Here is a 20,851-nt window from a genome sequence, read left to right on the forward strand (position 1 = left end):
CACCAACTTGACCTCCTGTGCAAGTTTTTTATGTAATTTAATTATGCAGCTTGTGTTACAGCAGTAGTTAAAGAAGTAAAACACTTAACAAAGCTGTAGAAATGTTTGAACTTTCAGACAAGATTACAGTAGCTCCAGGTGAGAGGTGGTTGCAATCCTGCACTATTTATTAGCTTGAGGTAGTAGTGGGGGTAATAAGATATCTTGAATTTCAGTGCTTGATATTCCACCAGGATGTGTGACTCAATAGAAAAGAATAAACAGTATGGGCTCCTGTGTGCAGGCAGCGTTTCAAAGACCACACCCTTTTAAAGGAAAAGCCATAGCCAACTTCCAGTTCAAAAATTATATTAAATACAAAATAACCAATTAATGCATTTACAGAAAAATTAAAACATTATGAAAGTAACTGTTTTCATACAGTTTGCAAAAAACTGAAGGAAGGGTTAAGTTAAGGCACAGTGAGTAATACAGTATTTTATACAAAAAAGTTTAAACCCAAGGCAGTGAGAGCATTTCTTACACAACACATAGTAGGGAGAGAGGAAGAAAAAACAACTGACATCCCTCAGCTGTAAGGGTTTTACTCTTGAGCTATGTGAGGCTTCCTATCTTTAACAGTGTAAGAACTCCCAACAAGCTGTTTTCCTGTGTATCCCCCAGGTGTTGAACCAAGCTCTCCCTTGCAGATGTTCGGGGCTAAGGAATGATTTTACACAGCTGTCACCACCCTCTGCCTTACAGGCACAGAACAGAGCATCCAAACAGATGGAATAGAGCTGATTGAATCTGCCCCAGGAGATTTTCTGTAGTGCTGGAGCGGTAGTGGCAGATGGGAGGAGAAGGAATTTGTGCTCTACAGGACCCTCGTTCAGGCAGAGGGTTGTCTGAAATGCGTAACTGAACACTGGAAACTAAAGCCTCTGCGGAGATGTGGCTCTTACTGACGTGTTTTAGTGCCAGTGTTAGGTTATGGTTGGACTCTATGACCTTGAGGGTCTTTTCCAACCAAAATGATTCTGTGATTCACTGAAGACTATTTTTTAAATTTTTAGAAGTCTCAAGGACAGAAGTAATGTTTCACAGGGTAATTGGCGCAGTTTCTCTGCTCCTTTATCTACAACAATTACAGAAAGTGACTTGGGCATGGACATCTGATTGTCCCAGAGTAAAACATTCACCTTTTACAAGCTACAAGTAGAATGACAGTCACTGCAGTAAAATCACCTCAGTTGGTATCTGGGGTTTTGTAAAAGCTCTGAAGCTACCTGCATTTCACTTAGACAAAAATAAGAATTACTGTTGTTGCAGTATTGCAACAAAGTGTTTTGTTTATTTAAGAAAAAGGAAGAATTGCAAGTTTGTTTTTGTGATTTCTAGTTATTTATGTGTTCTGTGCTAGAGGAGGGGGACAAACACCTGCAATGGCACATCCTTTACTGGAATTTAACATTAAACAAATAGTCTGTTTAGGTTAATAAGTACACTGACTCAGGTAATCTACATCCAAAAAAGTTTTCACAGTTCCGGTTTGGTACCAGACAAATGTCCAGTGCATTCAGTACAATTTAGCAAGACTTTAGTTTATTTCCCAGGACCATTCAGAGCCTGAAGAGAAGTATTCAGGCAGGGGGGGGGTCTCTTAATTCTTAGACTTGGAGTGAGAACATCTTCCTCTGATGCTGGGTCTGTACTTTGCTACAGGGCTGAAAGGAGCAGCTGAGCGCTATTAGCCTCCAAGACTGCTGGTACTTGTTAATAAGTTCTTAAGGGTGTTTACAGCCTCCTTTAAAGTTTTTTTAATAATAAAAAAGTCAGTGGGCCTCTAAATCTAATTAACATTAAATCTAACATTTCTTGTGTTAAACAACAACAGAGAAAAAAAAATACATGCATACAATAGTGACAATAAATAGGGGAAATCAGACACTATTATAATGACTTGTGAGTTACAGGATATTGATTCCTATTAATCTATTCATAGAGAGCTGAGTTGCAAACAATGTGCAAATCAGAAGTAGGTGTTTAGAAGTAGGAAGCAGTGCTGCATCTGCAATCCACAGGTGTTAGAGACACAGCACTTCCAAGACAAGACATTTTTACTTGCTTTACACAGAAATCTGCTCACACATTCAATTATAGATCAAATGTTTGTAGTGCAATTTTAACTGAAGTGTCAATTTGGCAGAATGCCTCAGCCTTTATTAGGCAGACAGACTGAACAGACATCACCTCGCTCTCTCCTGATCAATAAGAATGCTAGAAGTTGTATTTCATTGGACATGTATAATCCTATTTTTCCTGCTGCTTTTACAGCCAGATTGTGACACCTGACACTTCCTATTTCCTACATTATACAGAGCTTTACACTTAGGGAGGGACAGGAACTACATCTTGTTTATTTTCCCCAAGGGACTGGCAATCTTCCTCATTTTCAAAGTTTACATTCACGAATGACGTGCATGCTGTTCCTTCAGGCTGGTCTGTCTGGACAGGAACTTCAGCTTGTGGCTTGTTCTGTTGTTCCTGATGCTTTCTCTCTGCTTCCTCTGACATTCTGTTTTCCTGTTCCTCCTCTTCCTCCTAACAATAGATAACCAGATTTATAAGCTACTATTTACTGTTTACCACTTACTTACATTCACTTTAAATCTTTCTGTAAGAACATTCTGGTTACTGTTATAAGGTAAGGATACTTGTTCCACTAGAAAACAGTAATTAAGTTGATCATAAGATGAGGTATATTCCAAAACTCCCATTGTGGAAAAAAAAAAATCATCAAAAGTGAAGGGTTGAACTGTGTTAAGTAAACACAGAAAAAGTGTGACGTGTCTAGATAAGCAGTTTTTAGTCATTAGCAATAGTGATAGGATTACCTTCTCAAAAGCTTTTTCAGTTCTTAATAATACGGGGTTATCAAAAATAAAAAATAAATAGTAAAGTTTTAAATATTTCCCATCTCTTCCAAATGAAGATTATCAAGGGTTTGGTTTTTTTTGCATAAATCCCTGGCCACCTATCAGTCATTTCTAGTTATGGTTTAGAACAAATGGTAACATCATGTTCAATTTGCCCTTCTCGAACAAGTTTTAGAGTTGGAAATTATATTCCTAGCAGCTGCCTCTTTACAGTGTCCAGTAACTGTTCCGTCCACCTTTCTCACACTGTTGACATGGAAATGCATTGTACAAGAGAAGCAAACAGGGCAGGATCCAACCAGTCCCAACACTGATCAGCTGGCGAGAAAGGCTGATGGATAAGCAATCATTAATCAGGCATCAAATTAAAACTGAAGCCAAGGTGCAATAAAGATTCTAAAACTTCATTTTAATGCTGGAATACAAATTTCATTGTTTAAAATACCCGGGAAGGCAAGCTGGGAGAAAAAGAGCTCAAGAGTCTTATGTAACACGCGTACCTCTCTCTTCATCCTGTAATACTCATCAATGGCATACTGGTATTTTGGTGTGCTTATCCCCAGAACAGACGCAATCTTTTCCCCAAGGAAATCACACACTAAAAAATAAAGAGAGGTTTACATACGATTAGTATCTAGAAGAAGATTCTTAAGCACAATTTTATTTTAAAAAGTATCATCATCTTTCCTGAATGGTTTTCCATAGTCCTACTTCACTCAAAAGACAAAACCAAAATCTGCTAGGGTGATCTACTTGTATGTAATTATTAGCTCGATATACTAATAATTGTTCTTTAAGATAAAAAGGAGAAGAACATGGAAATCAATTAAAATCTAGCCAGTGATAGTATTTGTTTGAATTCTACTAGTTTCAGCTTTGGATCTAGGTTTATTTTGCTAGGGGATCGGTTAAAAGATAAACCTTTAACTGAACTGTATCTGAAAATTAAGGTCAGACAAAAACACATGGCAACCAACTGTACTGCCACTTTAGTCTAAGGGTACCAGCAAACTAGAGGGTTGTTTATTGATATACGTGTACTTCAAGTCAGTAGCAGTTTTAACAATGTTCTGTGTTGCATACTAATGTATTCATAAAATATTTAGGTTTCAGCTGCCTCAATTTTCAAGCACAGGCTACACGCAGCGCTACTTTGCTAGAACAGGTAGTGCACAGCATGGAACAGGTGGGCTTGTGCCAGTCAGTCTCTTTACCATGACGATGGCTGATGGCTACAGCAGCAATTCCTGAGTAAAGGCAAGCAAGAAGTCAAATGTATTGCACTTCAAATTGCAAATCTGCCCCAAGGATGCAAGTGAATTAGTCACCTCCAGGGAAAAGAGGTTAGAAGTTAGCAACTGAATGGTTCAAAGAATATTCACAGTAACTGATTGTATTCAGAGCACTGCGCAAACAACCAGTTCAAATTACAAATGTTAGAGGCAAAACCGAAGTTAGAAGAAGGAAGTATAGAAGAAGGAAGTACTAATCTTCAAGTTCATAAGAGAGTTCTGAGAAAAGGAAAGCAATCTACCTTTCTGTATGAACAACAGATATGACAAACAATAGAATCACACTATACATTAGAGACAATGTGTTTCTAAAAATAAGAGTAGGTTAATTAATAAAATAGACTATGAATTATTTTTTTCAATATTCAAAATTAAATATACAATGACAGAAACTCCACAAAATTTGTCAAAAAAAACCAGTAAAGATACTTTACACCTTGGGAAGAACACAGACTAGGACAAGCTTTTTTTAAACTTCACAAAATTTTATGGTCTCCACAGGTCAAATAAACTTCTACGCCATGAGTTTAAGACTTTTGACAATAGTCTTATTTTTGTTTATTCTGTAACCTCAGAAGTCTGTTGTAAAGCATAAGAAGAGATGTGTTCCTGGGATAATCTCTAGTTGTCTTCTTCATAAACACTGTCGGTTCAGTTACTCCAAACAGCATTCGTTTCAGGTAACATCACACAGAACGGTTCCATACAAAACATAACAGAAAGCTGCTACACTGCCTTGCCAACACCACCCTATCTCCATATGGAGAAGAGCAGGGAAAGGTGTCCAGCAAAAAGGTATTTTCTGTTTGTTCTTCTATTCAAGAGTTGTTATTGAAAGGCTTTTTTTTTAAAAAAAAAAGTGCCTAAGGCAAGAGAGTACGTCTCCACAAATTTAAATACAGGTTAATTCATACTTTTGAAAAAATGGCCAGTAGGTCACAAAGATGACTTACAATCTGTCAAAGCAACTTTCAATATTCCATTACCAGTTTACCCAAGAATGAAATAAAGCAATACCTGATAAGGTTGATGTGGCAACTCGCAGCATGTGAAACCACAAGTAGGGTCCCCATGTGAGTGTTGTCTGCAAGAACAAGAGCAGTATGAGTACGTTTAGCTGTATGTTCATGGCACATAATAACACATGCAAAAACTCCAACAGTTTGAGAAGAAAGATCTGCAATGTTTCCTGTTTGACAGCTACCACTGTATTTTTGCTTTAAAATAAGTCTAGACCAGACATACATGAAGCAAGGTATCACTGTAAGATACAAATATAACCATGGCTTTTATCTGGGAACATCTGTTTCACTGTTTTTTGTGTCCCATTCCCAGACTTGGGAAATGACAAGCATCCAACTCAGTCCCAAAGTCACTCCTATAACTAGAAGACCTTTCCATAGTGTTCTGGATTCCATCAGGCCAAGAAGAGAAGTAGGTTAATCAAGTAGTCCCTCATTACAATAATGAGAGAACTGCAAAGGCTGAAGACTGTTTAAAACCAAACCTTCAGAGTGGTCCCTGAGCAAGATGCAGCTTCCAAGTATTTGCAACCAGATACAAATTACCATTTGGAATTGTACCTGAAGAACAAAACCAGGAACCACGAGAGATGGAGAGTTACCACAGATTTAAGGGAGTGATGGACAGAGCTGACAAATAAAGGGCCTGGGGTCATGTAAATAACGAGGAACACAAAAATAACGCAACGGGTCTCGAGTGGGGTCATTTCAAGCATTTGCATGTAAGCAAGGAAGCCTCTCTGAAGTGCCTGCACATTAAGACACACAGTATGGGATGTAAACACAAGGAATTCTAGATCTGTGTGCAGCTGCAGGGGTAGGATCTTGTTGGGTTCCCAGAGATGTGATGGACGGCTCATGTGACCGGAGTGCTGCAAGGGAGGGATACAGACCCTTTAGGAAGGACAGGCTGGGAAGATGAGGAGGGGGACTTGCTCTTTACAGGACTACGGTGTATTCAGCGCCACAGAGGAGGTACCACAGACAAACTGAGATATTTACACATAGGGACTCGAAGAAAATTTAGAAATTGATGAGCATACAGAGGCTCTTCTCTTCACTAACAGAAGAGGCTGTATTTCTTTTTTTAATACATAATATAAATGAGAAGGGGAAAAACAGATTCCAGTCTAATGGGGAAAAAGCTGTAGAGTTTCACTTTTGTGAAAAGGCAAACTCAAACTTCACAGTAAACTAAAACATGTTTAGAGTTAACATGATGTATTCAGACAAGCTTTGTTATGTATTTCCCCTCAGTAAAGATCTCTGCAGAGGTGCTTTTCCTTGTGGAAAGTGGCAATTAAAAATGTAAGCTTTGATTAAACGAAACCCATTAGCTCCTCCCAGTTACATATGTATTTATGTTGCTAAAAGCTGTTTGTTAGTAACCATTTTCTGTGATCTCATTTAATAGATATCTGTACAAGACAACCAATATTATTGTAAATACTACAGCTACAGAGCCTGGTTGGTACAGCCTCAGCATGTACATACACAAGCCACTGGACTTCAGTGCTTTCCAAGCACAACCTCTGCAAATCAGTGCAGCAAGAAATCGTCTGTCAAGCCAGAAACTCAAGTTGGGCAGGCTGAAAAAAGCCAGATGCTGTATATTTTTGGCAACGGGTATGGAAAATGTCCTGCCAAGGTAAAAGTGTAAGCAAAACCAGCTGCTATCCTGCTTGCACAAAAGCACCTCCAGCTTGTTGATTATGTGCTCAGTTGGCAGACAGGCTAACAACAATCATTTCGGAGTTTGTTCGGTTAAAGAAGTCAAGAAAAGTGCTGGAAAAGCTTGTTGCCACAGGTGCAAATAATGACATTGATGAGGCTCTGTAGAATCCTTCATAACAAGGTGACAAGGCTAAAAAGCATTCCCACAGCGCACAGGACAAACAAGGGCCGGCTGTGCGGCTGTGGGCAAGAAGATCCCAGAGCACCCTTTAGGTTTAAGAGTGAAAAGAAAAGCCGAACTTCAACGTGACAGAAATAAGTCAGACACAGAATATTCTAGCATGTTTGTGGTCACACAAACATGGGAACATCTGAGACAGACACAGAGGTTGTGTCCATTTCTACTGTTCTCCTACCTCAATTAAAAACCTGTTGGGTATGCTAGGAACACTTTTAAGTTCAGCTTTGTGGAAACCTCTGCTTTCTGATGAAGCCCAACCAGACACTTCTTCACGCCCGCCAAGCAAGGCTTTGCCAGTACCGTCTACTTAAAAACACACTAGTCCTACTCCATGAAGTAGTTTTAATGCATTGAGCAATACTGGAAAATGGTACTAATGTTCAGTAAGAAACAGATACCCAGACACTGTATGTCAACCTCCTTTGGCCAGAGAAGCCTTATTGTTCAGTCTTCAACCCACACGAGGACATAGTATTACTGTATTTCTTGACTGGAAACAAGGGGCAGCAGTATGAAACACAGGACACTGGTTTATTTTAAGGGGGCAGTGTTTCTCCTGCCATCAGCCTCTTTAGTATAAACTTCAGTAATGCTTAATTATACTATTCAGCTATCTTGACTTTGCTGTTTAAAATGGAAAACAAAATGGTTATGATAACTGGTTTTCAAATTACAAAAATTCTTCATGTACAATTTTAATCCAAGTGCTGCATTTTAAATAGGAATGAACATAATGGATACAACCATTGATAAAACCAAGATGGCCCTGGTTCAACAACAGAACATGACTGTGTTTCCTAGTATGGGGCTGTTGAACTTCTGAGTGCACCATGTTCCTAAATGATCCCCATCTATATTTATTTTTGCCAGATTTCAGTCCCTAATAGCACTTGAACTTTCCAAAGCAAGTAGGGTTTCCTTTTGCCAAAGAAAATGGCAAAATGAGGAAAAGAATTATTTCCTGATTTAAGAAAACACAAATACTGTATTTAAGCGTTAATATACACCAGCAAATAGATACTCTTCCATTGTTTACTGTGCCAAGATGCATTTTAAATTAGCTTAATTATTGACTGATCATTGCTATAATAGGCACTTCCATGTATGCACCATGCAAACCCATGGCATCCAAGACAAGTCAGTGAAAGTAAGATCAGAAACACTCACCATCCTCAATCAAAAACCTTCTCCCATATTGTAAGTAGTTATTACTTGCTCAGCAACTATTTTGCTCCCTCATCCCCAAACTGTTAAAAGAAAATCAAGAGTTCGATGGTCCTCAAGAGAGGACTTTTTGCTATTTGAAGTTAAGCTCCTTTTAACTACAGGATATCAAGATAATCTTCCTGCAAGAATGTGTTTCAATCTTTCTTAGCACTGAAGGTTAATAAAATTAAATCTCTTCCAGAGCTTTGTTGCAGAGAGGTTCTCAGGATGAATTCTAATTTTATCACCAATATTTACATTGCTTACAGTTGCTCTGGAAAGACTTACACTCCACCTTCTGCCTACTCATGTAATAAGTGAGTGCAACCAATAGTTTATAGCAAGTGGCCCTCCAGGGAAAAAGAGAGAAATTACCTTCTAGAACAGGTTAGGGAAATTTAATTGCTACAAAATAAAGTTTTGGTGGATAGAAGCAAAAGATTTACACATACAGTACAAGCATTTAAATTTTTGGACAGAAGACTCAGTTAAAATGAAAGCATTTATGTTATTAAAGCATTTACATTTTAATTTGTTATTAAAGCATTTACATTTTAATTTGAGAACACTCAGATAAGACTGAATGCTATTATCTAAAAAATCCACGGAAAAATTTATTAAGCACACCCTGTGTTCTGGATTCAACATTCTTCAACCAACCAACCAACCAACCAACCAACCCCCACAGAAAGGACCTCCAGTCCAAGAGGGTTAATGAACTGAGCACTGATCTATAGAAATATCAGAACTGTTATTTCAAAGCAAAATTTAAGACCCAGTTCCTTTTGAGAATTTGTTTTGTTATGATTGGCAACAGCCCATCACATTGAGTGCTTAGGTTATCACAGCACCAGGATATATATGTTACTTTGCTTAGTAAGAAAGACATTGTCACTGTCTGCTTAGCTCTAAAACACAATTAAACCAAGGTTCTTACTGAAGACGTTGCTTTAAAAGATGGCAAAATATTTGTTTCCCTTAAACTCATTCAGAAACTGCCAGGATGCCAATACCAGCTGAGTTTTGAAATCTCATGATGCAAAGTTTCTATTCAAAATATAAAATGTACTTTTTCTAAAAATAAATTGGACCAGAAACAGCTATTACTTGCAACATACTTTTTCATAACCCAACTGAGATAACAAGTTTTAGACATGCTGGTCTCAGCAAACTGACTATTTAATTGCTTTTATAGAAATCCTACAATAAAAACATTTTTAAGGCAGCTGTTGGCTAAAACATCAAAGCTCAGCTTGGACTAACATTTCTTCAATTGACTGGCTCAGCTGGGATACACGAAGCATGCAGCAGATAAGGTAAACTTCACTTAATGGCAACCCTTGGTCTAATCAAGTTTATTCTGTCAAGGTAAAAAGCAATACATAATAAGGCATACTGTGCTCCACAATAAACTATTATGGTTTGGGGGGTCCTTTTATTAAAAAGCATAATAAAAATTAAGGATTTCATAAAATACAAAAGGAGAATAAAGCAATCTTAACTGTGCCATACAATATACTTTTTGGTATTTAGAAAAAAAATCCATATTAGGAAAGCAGAAGAATGATCACACAGCATTCCTGGCTGTTGGGCACATTTGAGGGGTCTTTACTAAAGTGTCCATCTGTACAGCGGTGTGCGCGTCTCTGGCCTCACAACATGTACATCAAGGCTCGGAGCCTTCCATTGCTGTACCACAGTGGAACTCTTCTACCGAGAAGAAATGGTACAAGAAACTATACAGATCTGGTCCCCTGCTAATTATAGTAGGGAAAAAAATCTCTTACACATCCATGGATATCTGACACAACCTGCATAATGGGGAACAGATCTGACTCTGAAGATACCTGAACATTACCATAAAATCCAGTAAGTTTCACAGTTATTGCACTTTTTGAGTAGAACCTTAGGGAGGAAATAAAAACCTCAAGACTCAGCAAAGCAGCTTAACATCTACTCATTGTTTGTGAGCATTTATTTTCAATCTATAGACTTCAGGTGTATTTTATATTGATGACATTTTACCTGCTCTCTGGCTGATGTTACTTTTTGTTACTGCCTAGCAATAAAGAGCGAGCAGTACCATCACTCCATCCAAGATCAAATGCAAGAGTTTCACCTGTGAATTGCTAGGAACCCCAATCCCAGCTGAATCCCCATAGTCCTGGGGTATCAAACCCATTTTCACTGGGGGCCACATCAGCCTCGCGGTTGTCTTCAAAGGACCGAATATAATTTTAGGACTTATACAGCCCTAAAATTACGTTCGGCCCTTTGAAGGCAACCGCGAGGCTGATGTGGGTCCTGGTGAAAACAAGTGTGACACCCTTGCCTTAGTCTCTCTGCAGCTCAGCTCTCAAACCACTTTTTTTTTTTTCTTCAAGATAAATTAATTTTACAGAAGGGGGGGAAAATAAAAGAATGGATGGACTGTCCTTCCCAAAGCAAACCCCTACTGTTCACCACTTCTTCAAAAGATAATGAGCAGAAAGTCAAAACTCTTCACCGCCAAGCTCTCCCAGGGTGCATATGCAGGGTCTACTACTATACAGTAAATACAGGGCTTCAATTACATCATGGATTCCCAGACGATGGTGCAGAAGTCATTTCAACAGCAATGTCAAGCAGCAAACAGGATGCTGTTTTCCATGCATGCAAAGACTCTTCTCTGAAGCGTGGGGACAAGCAGCTCTACACCAGCGTCCGCCTCCGGTTGGCACCTGGGCAGGAGGAACTGCTGCCCAAAACCACGGCTCTAGCTGCTGACCTCACTCCAGCCCACCAGGAGGGACCCAGCCAATTTCGGTGTCTCCACCTCTAGTTCAGCACAGGCAACCAAGCCCACGGAGGAGCAGGAGGGGAGCCCTGCTGGCAAGCTGGGAACAGGCTGGCAGACCGGATTTATTGGGGTAAGAATTGTAGGAGGTAGAGAAAGGAAGTGGTTGGGACATCAGTTTGTGGGGGTGTCACAAAAGAAACATGAGACTGGGGATGTACAGAGATGACGATATGGATGGGGATCTTCTCTGGGACTGCCTGGCAGAGGGCAGGGGGCTGCTGCCAGCAGCGCCAGCACACACGGCCGCCAAGATTGGCAAACACACTGTCACTATCCAATAGGCTGTAAGACATGCCAGCAGAATAAAACACATCATATGTATCATTTTACCTCTATGTATAGATCAAGAATCATTGACAAAAAGGAAAATATATTTTAGCAGCTACAGTACGCGCTGGGGAATCAGCTTTAATTGTCGAAAGTTCACTTGAATTTGGACCCATAAATGGAGACTCCATTCACAGGTTGAGCAACATCTTAACAGCTTACAACACAGATGAACTTTATATACATGGACCAACCAGGTCCTTTAAAACTTGTTTTTCATATAGCATGAATAACATCAGTTTTCCTTTATTTCTGCAAGTCAGCTGTTTCTTTCCCTTTTATCTCTTTTAATTATATCAAATTGTGGGTATGGTAACACTAAATTACAGGTTCAACTCTCTGTTGTCACCAAACATAAGGGAAAAAATGCCTTCCTTGCACATCTTTTTAAACAACAGTACAAATCAAGGAGACACCAAGCCAATATTATTAGAGGGGACAAATGCTGCAGATGACAGACCAGTGAAGAAAATAAATCCATTTCTAATTAATAGGGCTACTTTAGCAGAGGACAAAATTTTTCAGGAATTCTTTTCACACATTTGTCAGTTCCTAGAGCAAATCAAATTAAGATAATCTTAAATACTATATCAGATCTATGACACAAAAGTATAAAATGTGGGGAATTACCCACTAAGATAGAAGGAGCAATTTATCAAATAAAATACCTACAGGATCTACAGGCGGCAACAGGTCTTTTTTCTCTTGTTCATCTTCCTCTTCATCTGTGCTATATTCTTCCATTGTTTCTCCACTTGCAAAATGAATAACCCTCCTTGGAATTTTCTTCTTCTTTCCTATGACACCCAGCTCCACATTCTCAAAGCCTCTTTCTCCATTTGCCACTTGCTATGGAGAAGAAAAAAAACCCAATCATTACTTCAAGTACATGTTTCTGGAACTGGAAAAGTTCCCTCTTAAAAAGACTTTATGAGATATTTAAAATATTTTAGACTGATTAGCATATACAAAGGACATTTGCAAGAGCCTGGCTGTAGGTAAAAGATACATAAAAACTGATCTCTTCACTAAAAGTAACAAAAAATGTAAATGCCTTCACTTCAGCATGGACAGGTGGTATTAAAAACACCTGTTTCGAAAGAGCACTGTGTTACACAGGAGTTTCTCAGCAGGATGCTTTTCTTCAAATAATCTGATGAACATGTATGGGTTAATATTTAAAAGCATTGTTGGTTTCAGAATTAGTATCTAGTGAAATTAATCAAGTAGTTCATCAGCTGTAGCCACCTCTTTGCAAGCTTAGATAGACACCTCTAGCACAAAAGAGAACTGCAGGAAGGATAACTAAGCAGCCTGGCTCAAGCTTTAAAAAATGCATCAAGGGATCTGCCTCTGCGGGCTTTCATCAGCAATCACGATTAGTACAAGGGACCATGCTAAAAGAACAACACTTAGTTTTGTGGCTAAGGACATATAAAAAGAGAAGTACAATGTCTGCTCTTGTTCTTCCAGCTGCTGAATACTACAATGCAGTCTTCAAGTCACAAGCATTAGAAAAAATATACATCTAGTTCAAAGGGCAGTCAATAATTCTGTGGGCTAGTAATTCCTGTGCCCAGAGAATTTTAGTAAGGTTGTGTATTGTATCTAGCAAAACAGAGCCTTTACCCTGGTAGAGCTTCTAGATATTACTGCATCAAATGCTTAAACTGTTCTGAGAACTCTTCTGTCATGCAGGGAAGTATACAGGAATTGGGAAATGCCAGCCATATGTTTTTAACATACCATGAAGGTTTTCACAAATGCATGAGCTCATACAATTTGAAACTGTATCATACGGAATGAGATGTGTGTACGTGTACACAGAATTCAGTTTTATAAAATGAACAACTTCCAATTTTCAGCTTCTTGCCTATGCAAACTTAATGGTCTTCACAGATCACATTTCAAAATTATTAACAAAAATAGATATTTTATCAAATACTTGTAAGACAGCCCTTAATCACTGCAAGCACAGCATCACCATTCTCATCTCTAATGCTGTGTTACATAAATTAGCTTTGCAAGGCAAACAGGCTCGGTTAGCTGGGAAAGCCAGCGGGCACGGCAGCGAGGGGCAGGAGGGGACGGCGGGGAGCAGAACGGCTCCTTCATTCCAGGCACAGCTTTTTCTCCTGCCCACGGAGAAGAGGGAGGGAAGGCAAAGATCACATGCCGAGCTTTACAGCATGGAGAGGGAACACACACGTTGTTCATCGGCCCTCCCGGCCCTCGTACCGCCGCTTCTCAAAACTGCAAGTCATTTCAGCTTCCACTGGCATTGCTTTAGCTACCGCGGCATGTTTCAGGCATTTTGCTGGAAGAACAGAGCAGAATGAAGTGGTGAATTTCCAGTGGGGTAGTGCAGTTGAAACGGCACTACATTTTCACGCAGAATTACATTTTCATGTAGAAAGACAAAACTGTCTGGGGCCCAGCGCACTCTCTCTGCTGCGCATCAGTCTTGGGAACAGAGCAGGAGCAGAGCAGCAAAGCTACAAAAACACAAATTCTGGGAACAGTGAGGCAGCCTAAGCAGAGGGAGCTCCTTGCTAACACTATAAAAGTGGGGACCACTTACTGCAACTCAGTTCTGGGGTTGGTTTGTTTGTTTTTTGAGGAAAGAGCACCACAGAATCAGCCTTTTATGAACATTTAACTCTCCTTTATTGGCATCACACAATAATGCCATTTTTCGTGTTTAGTCACAGTGCTGAGGACCACTATTTCTCGCAACATAACATCACAAATCTTACTGTGATTAGCGCCAGCAAGCAGGACGAGCCTCTCCGATGAGCTCCTCTAAAGGCACAGTCTCTTAATCTGATTTTGGCTCATTTAACTCACATGCTTCCAATATTTTAACTTAGAAAAATACTGTAGTTAATATTTGAAGGTTAAGAAGCAGAGTTTAATCCCCTGCACAGCCATTCCACATCGCTCACATCACCTATAGTACACAGCTCCATGTAGCTGGTACTGGTACAAAGTTCCAGACAAATGCAGTAGTTCAAGACCCTAAGGATTCATCATGGCACAATTAATCTGTTTCTCTTAGTAATCTGGTTCAGAGCTCTGAATTATTAAATAAAATAATACATGTCAGTTGTTGTTTTGGTTATTACATAGCCAACAAACCTGGACACAGGTTTTAGTCATCACTGTAGCATTTGTCCCTTTAATTTTTACATGCACAACATCAATGGAAGTCAACTCTCCCAGCTGCAAGCATGAAGTCCAGCATCAGTAAATTTTATTTATCTTTCCAACATAGTCTACCCAAAACTGTGACAATGCAGATCTATTCTAGAATTATCATCTAGGCCCATTTTGTAGCTCAAATATTACAGTATCTTCTGTTTGAAGCTCTTTGATCTTCCTTTACAAAATTGATCTTTTCTAATTCAATAAGTTGTCACAAAGTTCATTCTTCTAGTCCACAGCTCGGGTCAGGTGATCACTTTGTTTTTTTCCACAGGCTCATCCCTGTCCAACACACTATATGGGTCTTGAAAGACTCAGCATTTCTCTTAATCTCAGGCCATAAAAGTATTTACTTTCACTTCTGTTCCAGCAACTATTAGACACAAAAGCCAGCCACCTTTGTACCTTTTCCACACCAGGTAACACTCTGAAGGCACTCTGTCAACAAGGCAAAGCAAATTCCTATTTCTATTAGTGCTCTGTTGGAATTTTTCTTGGCTTTATAGCACCCACACGAAACTCTCCTGTCAGGGAGTCAGCACCTGAATCTGCTGCTCTGTGTTCACCCTCTTTACACCCACTCTCCTGTCTCATGTTTTGGCCAGGGAGAGAGCAGGGCGCGTTTTGACAGCGTTGGTACAATACCCAGCACAATGGAATGTCAGTCCACAACCAAAATGCCACAATAAATAAACTACAATTAATGATGAAGTGTGCCAGGACACCTGCAGGGAAGCCAGGAGAGCTCACACAACTAAATCTAGATGATGCAATAATGTAAATTTCATCAAGGAGAGGAAGAAGAAAAGCAAAAAGTAACAGGGAAACCAGACTATTCACTTTGGCATCTTTTGAACTGTTGGACTCAAGTATCGTTACAAGAGCTTATGACCCAAAATGTGAGAGCCTGTGATGTCCATTTTCCCTCAGAAAGATGAGTAATTCAATTTGCTGATCAAATCTACTGATCTGACAGCACTAGTTATGAGAAGTCTGGTAATAGTTATTAAGAAATATTTCTACCCATACTATCTTGCCTGCCTTACTGATTTTGTCTGTGTTATGTTTGTTGGCCAGGGTTGGGGGGGGGGGGTGGTTGGGGTATTTTTGCATATTGCTTGACTTTCCTGCCTTGGTTTTAATCTGAAATTAAACAGCATGAGTCTTTCTGACACAGAAGTCAATAAAACAACAGAATCAGAAGATGACTGTAAGCAAAGACACCCTAGGAATAAGGAGCCTTGACAAGGCACCATCATCAGCGAAGGTGTGGGGCATTAGAACACCCAGCGTGCAGCCGAGGGCACTGCCAGGGACATCATCTGTTCAAGGGGCAGGAGGGCTTGCCAGGTCACAGGCTCATTAAGAGGCGGTGGCCCTGGCCATGTCCAACACCTTTGCTCCCTTGGCAGCGCGGAGGGAAGGGGAAACCTGTCTCCATTTAATATTTATCAGGTTCGTTTGTAGGAGGCATTATCTGCCGGGGAACTGGAGACACCCGAGACACGCGTGCCCTCCGTGCTGACTGTAATTACACAGCGCTGGAAGGACGGACAGACAGACGGACGGACAGACCGCGCTCGTCCCCCCGCGGCCAGGCCCGCACACCCGGCACCCGCGCGGGAGCCGCCACCCCCGCCCGGCCGGACCCCGGCGCCGCCGCCCGCCCCTCCGCGGCCCGAGGGGCCTCGCCCTCCTCCGGAAGGGGCCTCCCCGCGGCGGAGGGACGGCGAGAGGCCGCTCCTCATCCCCGGCCCGGGCCCCGCTCACCTGCTCGGGCTCCATGGCGCAGGCGGCAGCCCCGGGGCCGGCGGCGGGCGCGCAGTAGAGGGTGATGGCGGACAGCCCCTGCTCCATCCTCCAGCCCGCCGCGGCGCCGGGGGAGGGCGGCAGCGGGCCCGCCGCGGCCCAGGAGGCGAGCAGCCGGGCGGCACCGCCCGTCACACCGCCCGCCGGGGCGGCGCCTGGAGCCCGCCGGGGCCGCCGCCTGGTGCCTCCGGGGCCTCCAGGACTGGGGTGTCCCGCCGGGACCGACCCACCGGGAGAGGCGCCCGGTGGGTGCCCTGGGAGCGCGACCGAGCCGCTACCGGCCTCGGGCATGTCTCCGCGGCCCGGCAGCAACCGGAGCCCGGAGGGAGACGGGGAAGAGACCAGAGGCAGCCAGGCTGCCAGGCCCAGCCGTGCCCACAGTGAGAGAGGGGGAAGCCTGCCCCTCTGCAAAGAGCAAAAACTGCGAGTTGTGGGCAAATAGCACATCATTTCCCTACAATATTGTAAAATTCTGCAGAATAGAAAAAGAGTGTTTTGAGAAGCACATGAAGCTACTTGCCGATGTTTAAGACCCCCTCTCTCAAAGAGGCAGCTTGTTAAGCTTTGCAGTACCTAATGCTGGCTCAGGCAATTCAATGTATCTTAAAAGGACAAGCCACAGAACAATAAAAAAAAATGCAAAGCAGGGGTGCCCCAGTCCCTGGGATGTGTCTCAATAATCAAATAACACTTATTTCCAGCAGGCAGGGAAGAATGTTCACCACTGAGCTGCTCCAGCAGAGAGCTGGGAAGCCTTTTCCTCCTCCTGACTACGGGTGATGGCTGAGCCTGAACTGGCACTCAGGCCTAACTCAGGCTAAAGGCACAGCAGTTGAGGGTGGAAGCACTTGGAGCATCCTTTTTATGAAAATGAGGACTCATTTTTATTTATTTAATAGTTGGAGCCAATGACTATAACAAAGTTATTCACACAACAGCAAAAGACATCCTTCGGTTCTATATCATTTGCCAAAGAATGACAACTCTGTAGGGTAGATGGGCTCTGATAATATGACTAAGAAAATACATAAAAGTATTATCCAGATCTCATTACAAATTAGAGTCCCAGGTAAAGTATAGATTTAAAATTATGCTAGCACAAGGCAGAAAACATTCCCCTTATGAAAAGGACTGACACAGAGAATGTACTATTGAACGTTTGATTGCAGAAATGCATGCAAGACTAGAGTGCTATTTTAGATAAATACAGGACTGAACATCTGCTTTATATGTTAAAACAAAGAGGTATCACTTAAAACTGCAAAAGAAAGAAACCAATACCTCTTACCCTTAGTAGAGTCAACATTCTGCTTAGTAAGGACTGGTTCAAATAAGCTAGCAGCTCTTAAAGAACAGCATTAAATCATTAAAGCGAGCTTGCTCCCCTTTGCATCTACTGTGATTATAACAGCTCTGCAGCAATATTAATACTGAGGTTAATCTTTCAACTCCCAGAACAATTGTCATTTGCAGCTCAGGTTTATAGATCTAGCAAGTGTCAATGTTAGAAGTCCTAAGGAAAGGTAGACTGTTAACAAATAAACCCATGCCTGTGCCTTTCTGTGGCTATTCATGTGTACCAATTTGAATTATCCAGCTCCTACCACACAGCTGTCTGTTGACCATCATAACTGTCTCCTCTTATTAGGCTCCTCAGCAGAGAGGCTTAAGAAGAGCTGTCATGAGCTATATCCATCCTTTGCCCTAGCTGCAGTAAGAGGATATTTATATTTGAACTGCCAAGGCCCTCCTCTTTCTTAAAGGAGTAAAAAAATAAATAAATCCATCAAACTTGTTGTTCAAAGCTATGAGTAGGATTTTCCCTAAAAAGGCAGCAAACTGATAAAGCATACACCAATAATACATTATTATTCCACAGCTGGTGAAAGTCTTCCACTTTCCCAGAACAACCACCATGTTCCAAAAAAGTAAACATGCAACGGATACCTATTTCTACCAAAGTAAAGGGTGACTGCAGGAGGTCACTGATTGTGAAGGGGGAATTCTAGAACAGAAATAGTTGAGCTTATTTTGTACCTTATTCTTGTCCATTGGCTCCTTCTAGTGGTCTTCCTCGGGTGCTACAATTAGTTAATTACCTAAGCCTGCCCTTATGTGCTTGGATCAAGTTCAGATCAAGTTCTAAAGGGACTTCACTTAGCCATGTGTCCAGACACCAAAACAGCAGAGAAACTGCTTTCAGCAATATCTACGCAGAAAGATAGGCCTCAGCCTTCTAAGCATTTCTAGTGAAGTTTGTTTGCCTCTGACTTTTCAGGCTTCTTGTGTGCCAGAGAGAACTTCTCTGCAGAATGTGTCAAGATCCCATGGAGGATCAATACAAGAGGCCTAATGCACGAAGCGGTGCTGGAACAGTCATTACTCATGGCACTTGCTGGCAGTGTTTTACATGGCCTCTCTGAGCTTCAAGCAATTAAGTCTCCACCTCAGAATACCAAATTGAGAAAACATACAGAACACATGGCTTCTCTTCTGCAACAACTTCAGGATTTTCTTCTACACATTGTACCCTGCCAAATCCATAAATATTAAAAAAAATATTGCCCACACTCCCTAAAATTGTTGTTCTCCTATAAAGCTATGAGGGAAATTTATAGGTTCTCCTAGATAGTTGAATTCTCCTGTTAAGTGCCTCCAATGTGAATTCCTCATTCCCCCTCTCCTTCCCCCCCGCAACTTCAGCTCTTCAGGCAATTGTTCCAAGCAGGCACCAAAGTATTTTCTACCTGGCATGTTAAGGTAAGAGCAATATACTGCTATCTGTTTATTCCAGCATATACCCATATACCTTAGAAAAAAAAAAAACAACTGACCTCATACTCTAAAGGAAATGCTTTCTGAACTTGCCCTTACCTCTGCCAACACACAGCTAGTGACAGCTCTCTTCCTATCTGGTAGCAGTGGGAGTAGCTTGGAGATGGTGAATTGGAGACTACAACTAAACAGATGCAATGAAATTGAAAATAGAAAGAGTTAATTGTTGGTAACTGGACAGTCTGACTGGGCTTGTCCAGAGGCACAGTGCTTCACTGTTCATCCTCAATATGCCTATTCATGTTTGATTTCTATAAAAAGCATCCAACTTAACTATTGGCTCTCCCCAACCAACTGCATTCCAAAGCAAGATTTATTTGCTACTCTTTGCTGCACAGTTTTGTTTATTGCATTGGTTTGTACTGCTCAAGAACTGAAAATACTATTAAAAAAGAGAAACAGTTTTAGTAAATACACTCTTCAGTAGCTGAGGACAGCTCCTGCACAAGATGGTGATATGCAAGGACTCATTCCTCTGTTACATTTAAAATACTAACATCCAACTTAACTGATCCTTTTACAGACTACTGCTATGCATATAATACAGTGCTATATGTAAATAGCATACCTGAGGACTTTTCAGCATCCTCCATACATTGAATACATGTACTACTAATTGCACAGAAGATACTTTCATATTATAAACTAAGTTACAGCATATGTTTTATTAGCATAAAAGCATGATTACCTATATAAGCTGTTCACTGTCAGCTGTGTTATCTGCCACCTTCTCAAAGAACTGGCTGACAGCGCAACACACTTGTTTTAATTACTGCCTTTAATTATCTTAGATAAGCACCAGAGACGGGTGTCCATTTACAACCCAAGCAGTCTGCAGTATATAAAAATACATTAATAATGTCCCTCTTTCCTTAAGAGAAGGGTGAAAGGTCTTACCGTATTTGCCAAGATATATGTTGGATTTCAAAGTCCATCTGGTCTACCTAGTTTCTGAGGTGTGCCTGTAGATTCTACCCTTTTGAGACCAACACAGTACACTGAAATATTAAAAGAAGAAATACTATAGGAAATAAAGATCAGATTGAATCTGAGTTGGGACAACTTAGTCAGATGTAGCTGTGTCTGTTTTATTTTAAGTTCAGTAGCAGCACAGAATTCCATCTAGTATATAGTAGAAATTATCTCCCTAACAAGAGAACTGCTTAATTGGCAGCCTGGTATAAAGACTATCTTCAGTATATGAGACAGGTCAGCATACCTGTGTGTTTTCAGTCACTTCATTCTTTATGTATAGAGAAAGAAACTATGGAGAAAAAGTTTTGTACAAACCTGAGCACAGCACATCCACATTCTAAAAATGCTCCAATGAGAACACTTGAGCAGCAACAGCACATTTCAGATACTGAAATATTCTTATAGTATCTATGTAAAACATGAATTAAAACAGTCATTAGAAAAAAAGGAAAATCATCTCATTACACACTAATAAAGGACAGTTGTGAAAGAACTGAAGAAATAGGACA

At 40.9% G+C, this 20,851-nt stretch overlaps 1 protein-coding gene across 1 annotated transcript; it reads right to left on the bottom strand.

The window, feature by feature from the left end:
* Nucleotides 1-331: 331 nt before the first annotated feature.
* On the bottom strand, nucleotides 332-16,682 carry FAM177A1 (family with sequence similarity 177 member A1). Its single transcript, XM_082057741.1, has 5 exons — nucleotides 16,494-16,682; nucleotides 12,192-12,368; nucleotides 5,228-5,294; nucleotides 3,419-3,516; nucleotides 332-2,583 (listed from the first exon to the last, which is right to left on the bottom strand). The coding sequence occupies exons 1-5, from the start codon at nucleotides 16,578-16,580 to the stop codon at nucleotides 2,371-2,373; spliced, it is 642 nt and encodes a 213-aa protein (XP_081913867.1). The 5' UTR covers nucleotides 16,581-16,682; the 3' UTR covers nucleotides 332-2,370.
* Between the last annotated feature and the right edge of the window lie 4,169 nt (nucleotides 16,683-20,851).

The sequence above is a fragment of the Streptopelia decaocto genome (genome assembly GCF_964273445.1).
Source record: "Streptopelia decaocto genome assembly, chromosome: 7".
NCBI lineage: Eukaryota > Metazoa > Chordata > Aves > Columbiformes > Columbidae > Streptopelia > Streptopelia decaocto.

Excerpts from the sequence above, each read along its gene's own strand:
- FAM177A1 (XM_082057741.1), bottom strand. The coding sequence starts at position 16,580 with ATGGAGCAGGGGCTGTCCGCCATCACCCTCTACTGCGCGCCCGCCGCC. Across the intron at positions 12,369-16,493 it reads GCGCCATGGAGCCCGAGCAG|CAAGTGGCAAATGGAGAAAG; the intron begins GTGAGCGGGGCC and ends TCTTCTCCATAG. Across the intron at positions 3,517-5,227 it reads TGCCACATCAACCTTATCAG|TGTGTGATTTCCTTGGGGAA; the intron begins GTATTGCTTTAT and ends TTTATTTTTTAG.